The sequence below is a fragment of the Zosterops lateralis genome (genome assembly GCF_965231275.1).
Source record: "Zosterops lateralis genome assembly, contig: HAP1_HAP1_SCAFFOLD_49, whole genome shotgun sequence".
Classification (NCBI taxonomy): domain Eukaryota; kingdom Metazoa; phylum Chordata; class Aves; order Passeriformes; family Zosteropidae; genus Zosterops; species Zosterops lateralis.
Window position 1 is genome coordinate 644,064 of NW_028154614.1, and position 18,877 is coordinate 662,940.

General features: G+C 39.9%; 1 protein-coding gene and 1 pseudogene across 2 annotated transcripts; both read left to right on the forward strand.

Annotated features, from left to right (window-relative positions):
• The first annotated feature begins 3,583 nt into the window (after positions 1–3,583).
• Positions 3,584–8,124, forward strand: LOC310923370 (beta-sarcoglycan-like; annotated as a pseudogene). The gene is made up of 6 exons: positions 3,584–3,616; positions 4,843–5,052; positions 5,833–6,018; positions 6,120–6,282; positions 6,796–6,927; positions 7,767–8,124. The product of its transcript is annotated as a beta-sarcoglycan-like (transcript).
• Positions 8,125–10,829: 2,705 nt separating this feature from the next.
• LOC310923353 (uncharacterized protein) lies at positions 10,830–18,429 on the forward strand. Its single transcript, XM_083885393.1, has 4 exons — positions 10,830–11,503; positions 13,819–13,988; positions 14,516–14,843; positions 15,916–18,429. Exons 1-4 carry the CDS (start codon positions 11,008–11,010, stop codon positions 18,405–18,407), a joined length of 3,486 nt encoding a protein of 1,161 aa, XP_083741519.1. The 5' UTR covers positions 10,830–11,007; the 3' UTR covers positions 18,408–18,429.
• The last annotated feature ends 448 nt before the right edge of the window (positions 18,430–18,877 follow it).

Below are 18,877 nucleotides of genomic sequence, written 5' to 3' on the forward strand. Positions count from 1 at the left end.
CCAGAAGCATGTTGAGTACAGACAAGTAGGCAGTGCTTCAAAAACTGATACAAGTAAAAGTACTAATGTTGATGTGCACCCCTCTCCACTGGTGTGGATACAAGTTGTTCCTCAGAGATACACACTCCTTTTGAGTTTTTAAATGTAAACTGATTTTGTAAATGGAGATAGATCTTAACTAGAAAAATGATCACGCTTATTTTCCTTTTTAATACTCTTAAGGTTAGTGCTGCTTTCCTTAGAGGTGTCATATAGAACTTTTTATGTGACTTTAGCTTTTGAGTATGAATAGAAGATAAAGTATATATGGGTGTGGTGAGGAATGAATGACTATGCTATTGTAAAAGCAAGTGAATTAAGGGTAGTCAATGTTTTTACAGTCTGACAGCAAAAAGAAAAGAATATATAGTGCTTTCTTCTCAAAACAAAATCCTTTGTCCACAGATCCAATCTGAAAGTATTTGCTCTAATTGTCTGATAATAAATCTAATTTTTGTTTAAAGAGGCTGGCTTTAGTGGTTGATGCTTTAAATCAGTTGTCATCTTTTATTGTCTACTTGTACAACCTTCTTGAGATGTTTCATTGAGAATTGAGAAGAGCTGCTTTTGAATCGCAGTGTTCAGTTCTAATAATTTACAGCATCGGCTCAGATTTTCACCACTGGAAATCAACTGTAAATGAATGTGCATTTGCCGCCGTGCGCTTGCCCTGTGTGGCTAGCCCGGAGCGCACGTAGCAGTACACCTGATATTTGTGGTCCTCCACCTAGGCCAACGACCTGAGCTGCAGCCACGAAGCCGGTGATAAATGAGAGAAGGACTCTCCGGGAGCTTGGGGTCGGAGAAGTTTATTCCTGCCCGGGCACTCCAGGGAGAGCCCCGAGCAAACAAATGCACCGGCTTAAATACAACACAGAGTGGGTGTGGGGAAAGCGCAGAACAACCAATGAGCAGGAACCAGGGAGTGGCAAGGGTGAGGGGTGATCCAACCAGGAGTGACCAGGGAAAAGGCGGGAAGGGACCCAGCCAATCCCTAGGCCCAGGCCTCAGGGAGATTGGCATGGGGGGTGAGGGTGATGGACAGGGCCTGTGGCGGGAAGGACGGGCCAATCAGGGACTGTCTCCAGGGAGGGTAGGCAGAGGGTTATATAACTTAAGTGGTAAACAACAAGATGGAGTCAGGGGAACAGGGCCCAGGGAAGCCATTTTGGGTACATAAAACTGGGGTACACTAAACTGAAATGTACATAAAACACAGACAAATGTACATAAAACTTTACAAACCCCAACATGCATTACTACATCTGTGTGGGCTTTCTTACTTAAAGCTACAATCACGACGTTTTCCCCCCTGTAATTACATCTTTCCAACCTTTCCTTACTGAATGCATTAGAATACTCATTTTTTAAGGTTCACATTTTTAATAGGCAAATGAACAATGCATCAGGACTTCTATCACTCAGATAATTCACTACTTGAGAAAACATACTCCTTTTCAATTATAAAGATGCTGCAACCACAAGTATCTCTAAAAGAAGAATCATAGAAATTATGAATCTGGGTTAAAATCTTTCAACAGTTATTAAAATAATAATCTAGCAGATTGTCGGATTAAAAGAAAAAAAACAAAATCTGGTTTTCCATATTAGCTGAAATAACACATACAAGGAAAAGGCTCTTATCTTGCTTTGTCAGCAGTCACATGAAGTCTCCACGCAATTTCACCTGATTTTTAAGAGTTACAAACTGAAACATATACTACTGAAGGAGCAAAACCCAGAACTATGCCTAGGAAACAACAAAACTACATCACGTTCAGCAAATGCAGTTTTGAAAATTTTGCAATTTAAACTACACCTGCCAGAAGAATACACACTTTTTTACTTCCTTCCTTAATCTTTATCTGTAACCTGTGTATCACCTTCCACATAGATCACTCTCTAGGTCTTCAGGTTTTAATGACTCCGTATGGTTTTTACAAGCTTCCAAAAGAGCTGAAAATCCCACCCATGTGCCCATCAGCTTGTGTTTTGATCGCTGCAATATGCTTTCCTCGGGCCTTGGGGGAGCACTGTCAACCTGCTCACCTTCACAAGAACACAGCTACAAAAGTGCATTTTTCCAGCTCATTACAGCAACATAACACAGTGTTTCCATCTGCCAGCTCCTCTTTTCCTGCAACAGCAGCCTGAAACTGTTCATCTTCATTTTCCAAGACCTGAAAGACTATTCCCAACCAACTCATGATGGAGGGGTCAGCCCCCACTGCTGCTCAGCCCTCCTAAGGTCTACCTCACCATCCATTTGCAAGATTTTGAAATGCACGGCACTGTTCCTCCTCTGTGGTAGCTTTACCAGCTACTCTCAAACTCCCTAAAATTGTCCTTTGTCATGAATCCTGCAGAGAGTTACACTGGCTATGTAACTGTAACTCCTATCCAACCAGAAAGTAAAAGAAAATAGCTGATTTTCCCTGGAAACGCTGCATCTCTTTCCTCACCAAGCACAGCACACAGCAGGTGGTTACAGGCTCCTGACCTGAGCACAAGCCCCATCTACATCCTGAAGGTACAGAAACCTGGGGATGCAGGAGTGAAAACTCTGTCACGATTTTCCACTGAGCAAAGTCACACCTGACAAGTTTCATGTTCCTCTGCCTCATCTTTCCCTAATTTCACACCTTCTCTATTTCTTCCACTGTTTCACCTCCTCAGTTTCCTGTCACTCCCTGGATTCCACTACATTCCCTCTGCAGCCGAAACTCTTCCCTCAGTCCCGTTCTGACCCCTCGGGGCCGTGTGGCCTTGCAGCAGCCTCTTTCCCCTCCCAGAAGGGCTGGGGTGCTGGATAGCCCGTTCTCCGCCTCAGCACCTCTTCCCCCCCGTTCTCCTGCCCGTTTCTGGCCCACGGCCGGTTTCTCCTGAGCACAAGCCCGCCCCGGGTCCTTTTCACCTGCTGCTCTTTTACTCCAGCGCTCTCTCCTGTTTAGAGCCAGTGTGCCTCAAACCTCACTTTCAACCTCCGGCCCTTGTTTTCAGGGAGCCTCGCCATGGGCAAAGAGGCAAAAAGCCGGGGCTGGCACTCAGAGGTGTGTGAGGGGCGCCAACCGCAGGGGCGCGGGACGGGGCCCAAACCGGCCACTGCAACGCCTGGCGCCGGCCGCCCCGGCCCGGGAGCGCCGGCACCCACCTCGTAGTCCTGATGCCAGCTCTCCAGCTTCTCCTGCAGCTCCCGGGCGCTCCCCGCGCCCACCAAACTCTTTAAGTCTCTGGCCATGGCAGGATGTTAGCTCGCTCTTGGGGGTGTTGCGTTGACTCGATGTCGCTCCGGGAGCGCTCCTCGGGTGGCGCGGGTCTAGCAGCGATGGTACAGCCGGCCCGGTGCCCCTGCCCCGGGCCCGTACGGCCGCGATGGTGATGTACGGCCGGCGGCGGCGGCGGTGCCACGGTAACGGAGAGGGGCAGCGAGGAGCGGGTACGGCCCGCGGCCGCCAGGTGACGCTGCCAGGTAACGCCAGCGGGCGCGGGGACCCGCCGCGCGGAGCGGCACCAGGGGGCGCCCGCGGGCCCCGCGCGGCGGCGGCGGGGCAAGATGGCGGCGGCCGGCCCCGAGCAGGTCCGTACGCGGCGGGACACGGGCACGGGAGGGCGGCGGCGCCGTCCCCGCCGGGGTCAGGGGGGACCGGGCCCGCGGTGAGCGGGCGGGACCCGCTCGGCCGGGGAGGGGAGAGGCGGCCCGAGGCTGCTGTCCGGGCGGGGTGGGGCGGGGCGGCCCGTAGCGGCGCCGTGCTGCCCGAGGCGTGGGTGTGCCACAGACGGCAATGGTGCGTGCCCGGCACTGCACTGAGGCGCAGGGTTCTGGCCGGGGTGGGAGGCGGCGGGTGCCCCGGGGCCCGCAGGTCGTGTGTGCTCTGCAGGGCCACACGGGGCCCGAACATCTCCATAAACTTGTCAGGTCAAGCACCTTTCTCAGTACTATCTCTTAGCTCTTCAGCAGCAGAAGAAAACACGGTGTTGCTACTTCAGCGTAGACGTGCAAGTGCAGTCACTTAAGTGTAGTTTTAGGATTCAAGTGAACAAACTTAATTCCGTCCAAAAGATCAAGCTTCTTCTTTGAACATGTGAATCCCTAAATAACAAACCGTTCCGTTTTGGACAGCTACAAAAATACATTAAAGATTTTTTTTCACTACGAATATGTACAAGAGTTTCCTCTATTAATTTGTTACATTGAGAGGAAATCCCTTACAATGTCATAACTTCAGATTATTACACGAAAGCCACTCCGGCCAAGTTCCCCATGCCAGGTGTGAAGCCTCACAGTATCTTTCTCGATGCTGCATGCAAGCAACAGGAGTTGAATGCAAACCCTGTACTGTCAAACTAATTTAAAAACTGTATCCACCATGCTCTTCTTGAATAGTCACTGAGAGTCTACCACATATGAGCACGGAGGGAACTAAAATCCTGTGTACTGGCAGATGACGTGCAGGATTATGTCCTGTATCATCTCTGAGAGGTAAAAACTTGATGAATTTCTTGGTAGCTGGTTTTAGGTTTTTAACTGTAACAATATAATTAATAATTCCCATCTGCCATGATAAATATTAAAGTCATATATTGTCTGAAAGTATCTGGATTTTAAATTTAGTCATTATGTTAGCAGAGGTTGCTGTGGTTCTAAGTGTGTATTCTGACAGCAGGGTGGCAGACGGAAAAATTATTCTCAACATAATATCCAGTATATTCCACTAGTCAGTTTACATTGTTTGCATACATATGTGTGTGTCATTGTAGCTAATTTACGTGCCTTTTGAAGCTAACCCATGCCCTGTGTTACAGCAAAGCTCTAACGGCCCGGTGAAGAAGTCTATGCGAGAGAAGGCTGTGGAACGCAGGAACGTTAATAAGGAGCACAACAGCAACTTCAAAGCAGGATACATTCCAATTGATGAAGACCGTCTCCATAGGACAGGGTTACGTGGCAGGAAAGGCAACTTGGCCATATGTGTGATTGTTGTTCTTTTTATTTTGGCCGTCATCAATCTGATTGTGAGTATAATAGCTATAGCGTAAGTAACATTAGGTCGTGTTTCATTCTGACAGTTCACTAAAAAAATAAAACTTCCAGGATGGCCAAGGACTTATAATGTACTGAAGGAGATTCCCACTTTTCTCCTTTCTTTTTAGTTCTTTTGTAGTCTGAGCAAGATTAGATGGAAGAATGGTGTAAATTCAGGCACGGTTATTTCGGTTATCATGGTCACCCCATGAGAAGTGTTACTAGTACATATGAATTCAGGATATATGGCATATAAAATATGGTTATATTTTACATTACAGAGCTGTATGTGAACATTTAGAATTAACTAGGTACTGCACTTTAAAACTTCATTGTTCTAGTAACCACATTTTTATTGCTTGGTCAATGAGAAATAATAAATTATTTTTTGTAATTGCACATCCGAGGATGCATTCTTGCAGTTCAACGTTAAGTATATACCAAGCTGAACTGTTCAGGAAATCTGTTTAGTCAGTGGTTACCCTTAAACAAAAGAAAGATGTAACTGTGGATGCAATTTAACATTTTATATATATAGAAATAATTTTAGCTACTGTTTCTAATAAGTCTAAAAATAATTTTAAATGCTTTTCATAATTAAATGTGTTATGATGTTTTCAATAGGAACAGACTACAGTAAACTCATACTTAAACCTCACTTAAACATTGACATTAATAATTGTTCAAATAAAACATCTAATTAATACAATAATTGTGGTAGGAAGATCCGAACAATCAACATGATGATTGAAAATGTGTTTCTCTTTCAGATTACCCTGGTTATCTGGGCAGTGGTAAGAATTGGTCCCAATGGTTGTGACAGTATGGAATTCCATGAGAGTGGCTTACTGCGGTTTAAGCAAGTGTCTGACATGGGTGTTATACATCCCTTATATAAAAGCACTGTAGGAGGGAGACGGAATGAAGACTTGGTGATCACTGGGAATAATCAGCCTGTAAGTTATAACATGAATTGAAAGTTTGTGAGCAACACTAGAGAATTACACTCACATTGCTAATTTGAAACATCATTAAGTTCATGACTTTGTTTCTGAAGATTGTATTTCAGCAAGGAACAACCAAGCTTAGCGTGGAAAAAGACAAAACTTCTATTACCAGCGATATTGGCATGGAATTTGTTGAGCCACGAACAAACCCATGAATTTCATCTGCCAAATGGAGTTAAAATATTGAATGTACAAAAGGCCTCTACAGAGAGGGTATGTCTCTTATCTTTTGTAAGTAATAAGAATACAGCCCATTGTTTGTTTGTGTAAAAGTAGAGTTGGGTTAGTGGTTTTATAGAGGGTTGAGTGTGCCTTTGGAAACACTGAGCAATCGTGTTGCAGAAAAACCACTCACAACTATGAATACACAGGAGGAACAGGTTAAGTGAAAATGAGGGGTAAATTTACATCATCTGTCTTAACAGGAAGCCTGTATTTGGTACAAGTGTTAGCTGTGTATCTCATAAAATTGTCATATAAATTTGGGGTTTTTTTATACAAGAAAAATTAATTTCACATACCTTCCAAAATTCACTGATCTTGTTTTGAAACTGAACGTGGGAAATAACAAATATGCAGAAGCTAATGGCAGAAGGGCAAAAAGTACATTCAAGGTTTTTATTACATTGCACAGCACTACTCTTAAGGTAATTAAAGTTACTCAGACAAATGCAAGTAGCACATTTTCATTAAGGTGTAATACAGCTTTTTTGGTTATGTTCTTAGATTACCAGCAATGCAACCAGCGATCTAAACATAAAGGTTGATGGTCGTGCCATTGTCCGGGGAAATGAAGGTGTTTTCATCACAGGCAAGACAATTGAGTTTCGAATGGGTGGAAACATGGAACTTAAAGCAGTAAGTATTTCAAATTAAAGCAATTCTTCTAACAGCTTAGTTTCAAATCTAGGCTGATAGTAAACTGATGTAGCTTTATGTCATTTCAAATTTTATAAAATTACTCATGCACAGAAGTCATTTGGATTTAAATAGATGGTTTATTACTTTGCAGTTAAGTAGTGGTTGAATAGTTCCAGGTAATATTGATTTACCGCTATTAAGACACCAAAAACCTACAACGCAGTTAAAGCTAATATATTGGCCTCTGTACTGGCATGAATACCAAAGGAAGTTAATCTCCTCTGAAAGCTTAACCAGGGATGGCAATGTTTGCCAGAAGAGCAGAGCATATAGTTTGGAGCATTCTGTGCTGCTGCTCTAAGATTCACTGGCATTTCTTTAAGATTTTTGGAGATTAAGATGGTAGTATATATAGAACGATGGAAAAAAAGGATAAAAATAAAGGTATATGCACTTTCAAATGTGAATGAATTTCATGCATGAATTCAAACACTCTTTCCTGTTTCATGTCCATATTTTATATTTACTGCATTTGCTAATAAGAATGTAAAGTGGAAAGTCACCCTACTGCTGTCTTTCTCAATATCAATACACCACTGAAATAGCAAAGTACATTGCTGTATATAGTCAAGAAATCCACAGGCATTGCTGTAATTGTTATTAAAAAATTAAACATTTGCATACATACCTTTTTTTTTACTGTTGATTCTACAGCCATCCTAGACGTGTTATTTATCCATTAAACCAGCTTGTCCTTCTCAAAAACAATATGCCTTATTTACATTAGAAGTTGTAATTCTACAACTTCTTTTTTTTTTTTCCTGTCTCCTTACTAGGAAAACAGCATCATCCTGAACGGAACTGTGATGGTCAGCCCGTCACGACTGCCAAGTTCTTCTCACGGGGAACAGTTCAATAACGGCAACTGGCTGCGCTTCAAGCTGTGCATGTGTGCGGACGGGACGCTGTTCAAGGTTCAGGTGACAGGGCACAACATGGGCTGCCAGACCTCTGTCAACCCCTGTGGAGCCACGCACTGAAAGAAACTGCTGCAGGGACAGGTCTCCTCCGTGTTTACACATATTTGTATGAAGTAATTGCATGCCTTCAAGGGTTTCTTTTTTTGCAGCAGTTTATGCTAACATTTCTTACACTGTATTTTTAAGGAAAGGCTGTTACAGTCAGCAGTATTAGGCCATCATCCTGTTAGCTGCAGTACTGGCACTGAATCTATAAGCTTTCAGTGTACGTGCATACTGAAGTACCTTCTCGAATTGGGATCAGTAGAATATATGTAAAAGAACATGATCTTGGCAACACCTCTACTGCCTACAGTAGTCTCTTGAGGAGGTTTTTGTCCTGTCTCAAGACCTTGAAGACTGCTGAGAATATAACCACAGTCTGAAGTACTTCAACACGAATGTCAACTTTTTGTTGAAAATAGATTCTCCTAGGATGGCTGAAGTGGCAGACTTTTCTCTGCTTTCTTGTTGATACATTGATTTACCCCAAACTTAGGTGGTTTACCAGATGTGTACTGAGGGGTAATGCCAGATTCACTTAAAAATATCACATGATTTCTGCCATGTATTCTCATGTTATTAAAAAAACTGTGCTATCATAAATAATATTTGCAAAGTAATACTGAGTATGGAAATGTAACTTGAATTTTGAAGTAGTCTTGCAGTTATTGAAGTGTTGCTTGAACTTCCATTCTGTCTGTGCAGTTAATGCATTCTGCAGTTGTTTAATTTATGTGAAATACTTACAAAATGTGTTTATATTAGAAGTACGTTTTTAAAGATGTACTTACAACTTGCTTACTACCCAAAAATAGTGTTTTCCGAGGTGCTCTAATGTGAACAGTGTCTGAGTCCATTACTCGATAGGTAATAATCTAAGCTTAACTGTTGCAGCAGTGTCTGAGGTCAGTTCTCTCCTTCCCCATAATTTTCAGTACTGATGCATTACTGAAACATCGGAATTAAATTCTGAAGTTAAACTGCAGTTTTGTAATTCTAAACGTGGTGGGAGGACATCAGACTATGTGTATCAGAATTTGTCAACAGTGAAACTATGGTGAACTGGGGCCTGCTGCAGCCTTCCAGTGGCATTTGCAGCAGTGATGTGTTTTGAGCTAAAAATAAACCAGCTATTTATAAGATTCTTTCTTTCCCCACCCCATGTATTTCTTCAGTTTAAAATAGCTTGGTTTAGCAGTAGTGTCAAGTAATCTTAATATTGGAGGTCTCAAAAAACTGTTTGTAACAGCTTTTTGACAAGATTTTTGATAAGCACACCCTTCATTACCTTCAAGTTGCATGAGTTTTGCACATTAACTTCAGAACTGATTATTTGTTACATGAAGGTAAACCATCTACCCTTGTTTTACAGTGCTTAAAGTACGTAGGATTCCATAAAATACAAATCAGCTCCTGCTGTAACAAGAAATTCAACTCTAAGGCCCCAATTTCTGAACTTCATGGAAGGCAGTAAACGCTCATGCAGAACGTGTATGGGTGGAAGTGGTTGCTGGAGGGATATTCATAAGTCAGGCATTACAGCACATGGGGGAGGTCAGAGGAGTTGTATTTCTCTCACTGCTCAAAGGCAGATTTTGATGCTCAGTAGTTGTTGGGGGTTTGGGGCTGGTCAGCAGTGGAGCCGTTCTGACAAAATCAGAATAAGCAGAATATAATGTAGCAAAAACCACTGAGTTCTCACACTAAAGATTACGGGGAAGTACTAACATTTTGCATACTGTCTTTATGGACCTCAGACTTTTATCAGAGATAATAGTTACTAAACACTTTAACACACATTTTGCTGCTTTACACCCATCTTTGCTGCTAAGCGGTAACTCAATTTCTGTTACAGTTAAAAGGAGGAAATAAACTAACATTTTTCAAATTGTCACTCATGCTAATGGCAGCTTGTCACTTTCTGTATACAAATGGAAACACAAAATATAAAGAGCAGTATCCTCAAAGCTGACATACATCTTGAAAATGCCTTGGTCAACTAGATTACACACGTATTAAAGCTCTTCTCTGATTAATACTGACATGTCTATATGCTAGTATTGGATTCCCATAATTATCAAGAGTTCTTTTTAAAATACTGTGTGCAATGTACAGCTGAAAGATTTTGTCACAAAGGTACTCTTAAATCATGATCTGCAGAATTTTTTTTCAAGTGTGGATTTTTTTTGTCAAAATGTAGCAAAACCAGTCATAAAAATACCAAATGAAATAAATTATCAAATTTGCTAGCCACTATGTAATGTTAATATATTTTACATTTATATTATGCAGTTTGATAAACGTTGGCACCACACATGCCTTCTGTTGAGCATTTATTTATCTTCTAACTGCCTAAGGTACATTTTTCTGTATGTATTAAAAGCATAGAGTAGAACACTGTTTATTTCAGTCCCACAGATGCACTTAAGATTTTTTGTGTATAAAGTGCATTCTACATGCCTGTGTAAAATGCTATACTGGGTACGCTGAAACAACTTGCATGTGAAGAGTTCTCACCATCTCTAAGTGTGGTGGTTGTTCCAATGGGTGAAAGGCTGTAGAATTTCAAACGTTTGTTTTGAAATAATACAATAAATTTTACAATGCAGCTGCTGTTCAGAAGTGTTTATTTTAAGAATATGAAGAATGTGTAAGAACCTGGAAGTATAAAAATTGTTCCACACCCCTTTGTCATAGATTGTATGTGGTGGACTTTGCTTAGTGTAATTGTGTGCAGTACCTGAAGCAGAGTTCAAAAGTTTCCACTGTTGTTAGATCTCAAGCTCCCAAGAAGCTGTGTTTCTCGACAAAAGGCTGGAAAAGAAAAAAAGGTTCTAATTGTTTTTTGGGATAGATGGAGGGAGGGGGAGGTTACCAGTTTATTAATGTACTTTTTGAAAATAAGACTCCATTCTATTTAATGCAGAATGTTGGTAATGCTGTGGTTATTTGGTGTTGATTTTTTAAAATGTTTTTTTAAATGTCAAACTACATTTACTTTCTGTTCTTGTTGTGCTGAATTTAACCATAATTCTACATTTTAGATTTAGATACTATGGATAACCTTCACTTGCATGTCATAGCTGTGGTCCTTTACTTTAATCTTCCTGGATCAGTGGGAACCAAGTCACAGCGTATTCTTCCTGCTACACATCACCGTTCAGAGTGCCACTGGGATGGGCAGTTCTTACTGAATTGCTCTTTTACCAGAATATCTACTATTCCAGAAGATACATCAAAAACAGCAGTAACAGCTGATTTGAGTTACAGTAATATTAGAACTTTTGTGTGCTCTGATGGAAGAAATGAAGAGTGGATGCTAAAACACCTGAACCTCAGTAACAACCTGCTTTCCGAACTCACTTTAACTACTTGTACAAATTTACCCATTTTAGAAACTCTAAACCTCAATGGTAATGCCATCCACACCCTCACACTGGATATGCCTACACCTGCACACGGGTCTAAAAAGTACAGCATTGTTGATCGTCTCCTGCCTGCTTTGAAAGTACTGTCAGTTGAAAGAAATAATCTTAATACAGTTCCAAGAGGTAAGCATTTCAAAAATCTTTAAGGACTTGACTCCCAAGGGGTAGGTTGGTTTTGGATATAATTTCTATACCTTACTGAATCTAGAGTGTGACTTTCCCAATTTATTATGCTTAAGGTGAGGGAAAGTTTCACTGGCAAATATAGAGGTAGAAGTAAATCAGTTGTTTGTTTACTTTATTAGGTTTTTTAATAGTCTTAGCAACTGTACTGTGTTAATAGTAGTCAAATATAACTGGAGCAGTATTCTTGCTTGTTGTATAGAAAGGAGAATAAGGATCTTTGGAAAAACATCAGCCTCCACATTCCAGTTGTGAACCTTAAAGGTCAAAAAAATTACAGACTATGAATTTCATACTAGCCTTCAGAAGGAAATCAACACTATTAAATAAAACTTCCTGCAGTTTCAGTATTTCAGAGACAGGAAAATATATTTTGTTCATTCCAAACAATTTTGCTCAGTACCTTTAATACTCAATCACAGTGACACCTTGGTGTAACAGGAGAGGGCTGTAAGGTTTCAAGAGATTTTGAGAAAGGCTTTGCTGGTCACTGAACTATGCTGGGAGCTTAACCTTTATGCAGGGATGATTCATAGTGGCCAAATTATTTAAATGAAGCAGAAGCTACCAGATGAACAATGCTGTCCTATACAATATGTTGAATTTATTGATGTCTGATAACACCATCAGATTCATTAGAGTTTGAAAATACAGGACAAGTGATGACAAAAATACCACTTACCCCACAAAGTCACGCAAAGATGATAATATATTTTCCCCTACACAGGGTCATAAAAGTTCTGTTCTCCTTTTATGCTGTTAAATAATTCTCTGGCACAAAGAAAACCCATATCACTTAATGATTTTGTAGTGCTTGTACAGACAAGGTATCTATATAGACAGTATAAAAACCTTACATTATAAAATACATTGATGAAGATTTGATTTGGTTTTATAGATAAATATGACTGCCCATTAAAAGATGCCTTAGAAGGTCAGTCAGATGAATCCTCTTCTATAAGAGACTCAAATTTTTTAAGTTCAAATTGCTGTGCATGGTACCACCATACTTTAAGTTATACTTTAATCCTATATTCATTTAAATACATGTTCAAAACATTCTTCTTGTCCAGAATACTTCACTAAAATTCTGAGGTTTAAGCTCTGGAAAGAAAACACAAACAGCAGTTCTACAGCAGAGGTTTCCCACAGAGAAACCCTTCTCCCAGCTCCCCAGGAGTGAGGCTGCTGCCATACCAGTGTATATTTTTGGCACAAGCTTAAATTCAGGGAAGTAGCCACAGTACAATTCCTCACACAGGTGCAGTGATGAATTTATGAACTTACAGAACTTCTGTATGCCTTTCCTATCACCCACCTCTAGTTTTATACCAGGAATGAATCATTCCCTCTGCTTTTCACAATAAACCCGAAGATCAATTACTCTGCAAACAGAGCTGCTGGCTGAGAAAAGCTAGTTCTGGTAAACAAGGTGACACCAAGGGCAAAATTGTTAAGAAGTAGCAGCTTCTCAACAATGCCCAAAAATCACTTTAGAGTGACACTGTGGTGCTGAACACTCATCATCAGTGGGAATGCTGAGTGTTCAAATGTCTGCCTCTCCCTTGGGCCTTGCAGGCTGGAGCTTCAGGGCTGCCTTCACAGCACCTCAGAAAAATGAGGTGTCTCCAGCTACCAAGTGTTCTGATGTAACGTGGATGTTATTGTAACTAGGATACACTGAAGATTATACTGCCATGCTTCATAATTCACAGGCAGACGGGCACAAGCAACAACATGGTTTTGTTTTCATTTCTTTTACATCCTAAGAATATAGTTCAAATAATTCCACAGATGAAAAACTCCCATGAAACCACCCATGCAAATGGATAGGAGATACTGTATCACCTTTTTCATCTTTATCTTTTACTTACAATTAACATATTAGGAACTTGTCAACTCAATATATTTTACCCTTTTCACATTCCTTTCCTACCTCTAGTTCTCCAGAGAAGCTTGCGCAAAGTACGGAGATCAAAATAATTTTGATAGCACAAAGAAATGCTAGTGCTTTTATGAAAGTGTCAGTTTTTAAGACATTCATTAACGGAATATTTTAATGTGCTAGCTGTTGATTCTATGCAGCTTTTAGAATGGGACAACCACTGATCAGGAAAGGCATAACACAAAGGCTGCAGCTACTCATTGCAATAGTGGAATGGAAGGAATTTTGTTGCAAAGCATTTTATAAAGACACTTGATGCAGTTGGGAAAACAAGACTATAAAATGTAAAATAGGTTTTTTTTCTTCCTAGGACTAGGCCTCCTGCAGTCTTTACAAACTGTCCATATGTCATCCAATGCCATACAACATATTGACCCAAAAGATTTTCAAAACCGTTCACAGCTGAAGGACATTGACCTGCGAAACAACAAGATAACTAAAATTCATCCAGATGCCTTCAGAGATCTCAACAAATTACAGGTTGTAAAGCAATACAACTGTTAGAATATTTTATTTTAATCATTAAAGATATTATTTACCAACTATTAAGCATGATTATATGATTCTTATTATAATACTAGTGTAAAAATAAAAAACTAGAGCAAATGGTGAAAATATTTTTTTATATTTGCTTTTTACATGTAGGAAAACACATGCTAAAATGTACAAGATACAACCATAAATTCACAATTTCTCTATGCCACAAACCAATCTATAACTGCCTTAAACACATACATGTCCCCTTCTACCTCCATCCCTTCCATGGCAAGAGCCCTGCAGCTCCCTATTCACACAAAGGTAAGTCTACAATGGGAGAATTCTAAACACCACAATTTAAACTTTTCATCTGCATTAAAAAGCTTAGATCAACATTATTGAAATCCTAAGCAGATGTATTGTTCATAGAACTACAGAAGTGCTTGTACACTAAAACACTGTTGTAAGATGTTGGAATAAGGATTCCATTGTGAGCCTTATCAAATTAATTCTGAATTATTTCCAAATAGGTTTTGGATCTCCGTGGAAATGCTCTGACAATCCCTCTACCACAGATACTACTCAGTTTGAACTTTTTTCAACTTGAAGTGTATTTGTCAAAGAATGCCTGGATATTTAACTGCAGGCTAAATGCTTTTAAACATTTATTTCATTTTGTCTTTGACTCCACAAGGAAAAAATGGAGCCTTTCATACAATAAGTCTGCCAACAACTCCCAGAAACCTCTGCTGTATCTTTCAAGTTTCCATTTAAACTGCAGGGACGAAGTTTTGGTCAAAAGGGCCGCAGTCCCAAAAGGGACATCAGTGCTGACCTGTAACTTGGACAACATAAGAGGTATGTATATCAGGCACTCCATCCAAATGCTGCTAAAATCCAAATGAATGCAGAATAGTCAAATAAATCTGGTTTTTAAAAGTATGTTTCTAAAGACACTGTTTAAAAATTACTAAGTAACAGTTTAACATGCAAAAATATTTCATAAGAAAGTAGTATTCTGCTTAGAATATTTTAAAGTTAGGTTTACTGACTCTTGATCTCCTTCCTTACATCAAAGGAGGAAGTGATGCCAATTAATATACAAGTAAGTTTCAGTAAGTAATGCATTGCAAACGTATTGGTTCATTTTGGACTGAACAAAGGGCCAAATAATGGGATGGCACTTCTGAAGCATGTAGAAAACCAAGAAGGATGCAACAGTTTTCAGTGTTCAGCTAGAGCAAAATAAAATGAAAGTTTATTTGCAGAGAAAAAAGATTTCTATTTCTTCTAAAAACATACAGCTACCGTAGCACACACTTCGCTTACATTTAAAATTAATAGAGATCATTGAGGGTATAAGTAACAAAACCTATAGAGCCAAGATTTACCACACAGATTGAAAACTAAGACCAAACTTAGACCAGAAGGTGTATTTGTCACGAGCCATAAGGCAAAATGGTTTAACTTTAAAGGGCTAATAGCACTTGGAGGTGGTAAGGCTTTCCCCTGGGAATACTTCATCCCCAAAAGAAAATATCAGAAATGCCACCTGCTTTGTCTGCTTACAAAAAGAGTCACAAAAACCTGGATAAACATCAGCACACTGGACTGCAGCAAAACTTAGCTGGGAACAAAAGCTGTTCCAAAGACAAAGCCAAAAATACAAATTGTAAAGTCTGCAATTAAGACCCCGTATGTAGTGTGTTTTTAGATGGCAGGCAGTGGGCACAGGCCCGCGATATGGTTTAACAGGCTTTGTACCATGTCAAATTATTCGGGATGGATAAAAGGAAAATGGGGTTTATAATAAACGGTTAAAATTATGAGAGATAGTCCAGTGTACATTCTTAAAAACATCACTGGACCCTGCAAACCAAGTACACTATGCTTTTAACAAAGACTGAGTTTGTATTTTCTTTCATTTCAGGCAATGGAATCTCTTGGTGGACACCTAAGGGCAGAATTTCAAAACATCAGAGTCTTCCTCATATGACACTGGATAAAATGAATAATTTAGTGATACACAATGCTGAGAAAACTGCTGAAGGATTATATTTGTGTCTTTTCAACACAAGAAAAGAGAAGTATCTCATTTACAGTATAGAGGTGAACGAAGAAGTTTCAGCATTGTTGGTTAGAAAAGCCAGGGACACTAACACTGGTTTTAGGCAGAACGAAACACAGCCAAACTTTGCACTGGCTGTCTCCCTCTCTGTGGTCATTACATTTCTTTGTGCTTTTTGTCTGGGTGCTTTTGCTAGACCCTACCTGGAAAGACTTTGGAGACTCATGCGCAGGAACAAAAATTCAGGTTCAGAACAGACATATTCTAATCAGGCTTTTTCAGATGAAACCTTGAGCAGAGAGCCTTCTGCAAGCAAGCCAACAAATACACAGCATAATACATTGTTTTGTGATGAGCATTCTTTAAGAAACACACAGATTTTTCCTACAGAAACTTCTACTGTGTATCAAAATTTTTCTGGCAATGGTGTACATTCACCAAATCCCAAAGCAGAGTACCAGAAACCAAGCAATACTGAGATCAACATGAAGAAAATAGCAGTGTTTCCAAAAGTCCAAACTAGTATAGACAGTAATGAAAGTACAGATATTTATGATACTGGACTATTTTTTTTAAGGACAGATTACCGGAACAGCAATGCACAAACACCAAACAGGAAAGTAAGAAACAACTCTGGTCTGCTGCAGTCTGAGATCACAAAAGCTACACCAAGTGCTCCAGAAAGAAAAGGTATTGTTTCACATAATGAACCCAGGCACACGAGAAAATTTAGGCAGGGAATGCAAAGCCGTGAAGAACAACTTGGTCTAAATGGCAACAAAAGTATACCTAGTGATATTGTACATTTTATTTCACCCAGTAGCTCCAGAAGAGATGCAGATATTGAGAATTTAAGCATCTATGAAATAATAGAAAACTCTCCCCTTACAAAGCATGACTGTAAAACGATATATTCAGATGAAAAAAATGCTTCAGCTGATGTATTTGGTGACAGCTCTTCAGCTGAAGGGATTCCATTCACAATGAGTGACTGTAGTTCTTTAGCAGACTTTGAACTGGAACAGCCTGATGTTAGTGACAACCTGCCAGTCTATCAGTCATCACTAGATGAAACGAATACAGACAGTGGAACTGAGAAGTTCGCAACACCGCCAGAGTCTCCAACCATTACTGCTGAACTTCAGCAGATTTGGAAAAATCAAGAAGAGAACAGTGCCTATTTTGAAACCACTATTAATTATGGATCAGACACCACCATGTATGAAACAGCATCCCCTCATTCTGATAAAGGCAGTGGTCACATAAGTGTGTCAGATCCAGATACAGTCAGTTCTTCAAGTCAAGAAATTCCAGATACATTTGATTATTTTACTAATGCAGAGTCAACAGCACAAAACTCTATTTCTGATTCTCTCTACTGTCAAAGTACAGATTTTGGTAACACGGTACTTAAGTTAAAACATTTTCCCACATATGACACAGAGAAAACTTCTGAAGAGGATGGACTGCAGCTGTCTCTGCTTCCCAGAGAACCACAGCATTCCCTCAGCTTCAGTCACACGGAACAGAAAGACAATGCACCAGCAGGAAGTACAGAAGACAATGCACCAGCAGGAAGTACAGATGAGGACATAGCCAGGAAGTCCCCTGAAAAGAATGATGGCGAAGCAGACATTACATTAAGAAGAAACATGAGTACATCTGAGGACAGTGGCTTTATTTTTGCTCCTATTGATACTGGCTTGAATGAAGTTGTAAAAGAACCATCACCGCTACATTCCAGCAAAGAATCATCTCTTCAATTGCTACCTGAACACACATTTGAAAAACATTTCATGTTTGTTACAAAGCAAGATGACTTGCTACCACAGGTGAAGCAGGCTTGTGCAGATAAAATGCAAGGAGGTTCTGATGAGAAAAATTCTGATGGATTCACAGAATTACAGGATACCAGCAGCTGCAGTCTGCCTGATGAAATGCAGACTTGTAATCCTACGGCAGATCTGCTTCATCTTTGTAATTCTTCAGAATTCACAACAGATGATCACTTCCAACTGGATCAGAGTGATGATGAGGATACATATTCGTTCACAATCCCACAAGGTGTCTTCAATGAAAGTACACCATACAGTTCATGTTCCTTCCCACAAAAGCCTACAGGAAATACAATCTCTGAAAGCACTGATTCCAGCAAGATGAAGGATCATACTACTTTGACAGAACTGGAGAACCATTCTGATACAACTGTAGAACACATCCAAAATTCCAGTGAAAATCTCAACCAAAGAAGTCAGACAGATTCAGGACAGGAACAGTTTTTTGTTAAGAAGAAAAGAGCATTTGATGGATTTGCTAATATTTTGCAAAGCAGAAGAACAAACTTCAATAGTTGAAACACAAAATGGTAATACTAAGCTCCCACAGTGTTTGTGTCATTACAGCAGGTGCAAACATTATTTTGTTTTAAAGTGAAATTACTTCTGTTTAGAAGGGTACTCGTAAAAAACCCAATAACAGACTTTATAAAAAGCTACTCTAGAATATTAATAAAGCTGTTGCTGAATTATATTTACTTTCTCATTATTGGTAGTTGATACTAATATATCACTTCCCTTGGAATTTTCTTCAGATACTCACTCTTTTGTCCTTTTGTCTAAAATAAATGCAAATGGAAATATACATTATATACTATTGTGTTTTCTTATGGGACTCAACCTATACAGTGAAATGGTACATACTACTGTCTCCTGCTTTTTGAGACAGATTTGTGGATTGTCTCTGAATTCCCAGTGTTGCAAAGATAAATAAAGTCCAATAAGTATTCAATTACATTTCAAAAATTTCTTTTTAATCTGGCAGAAGA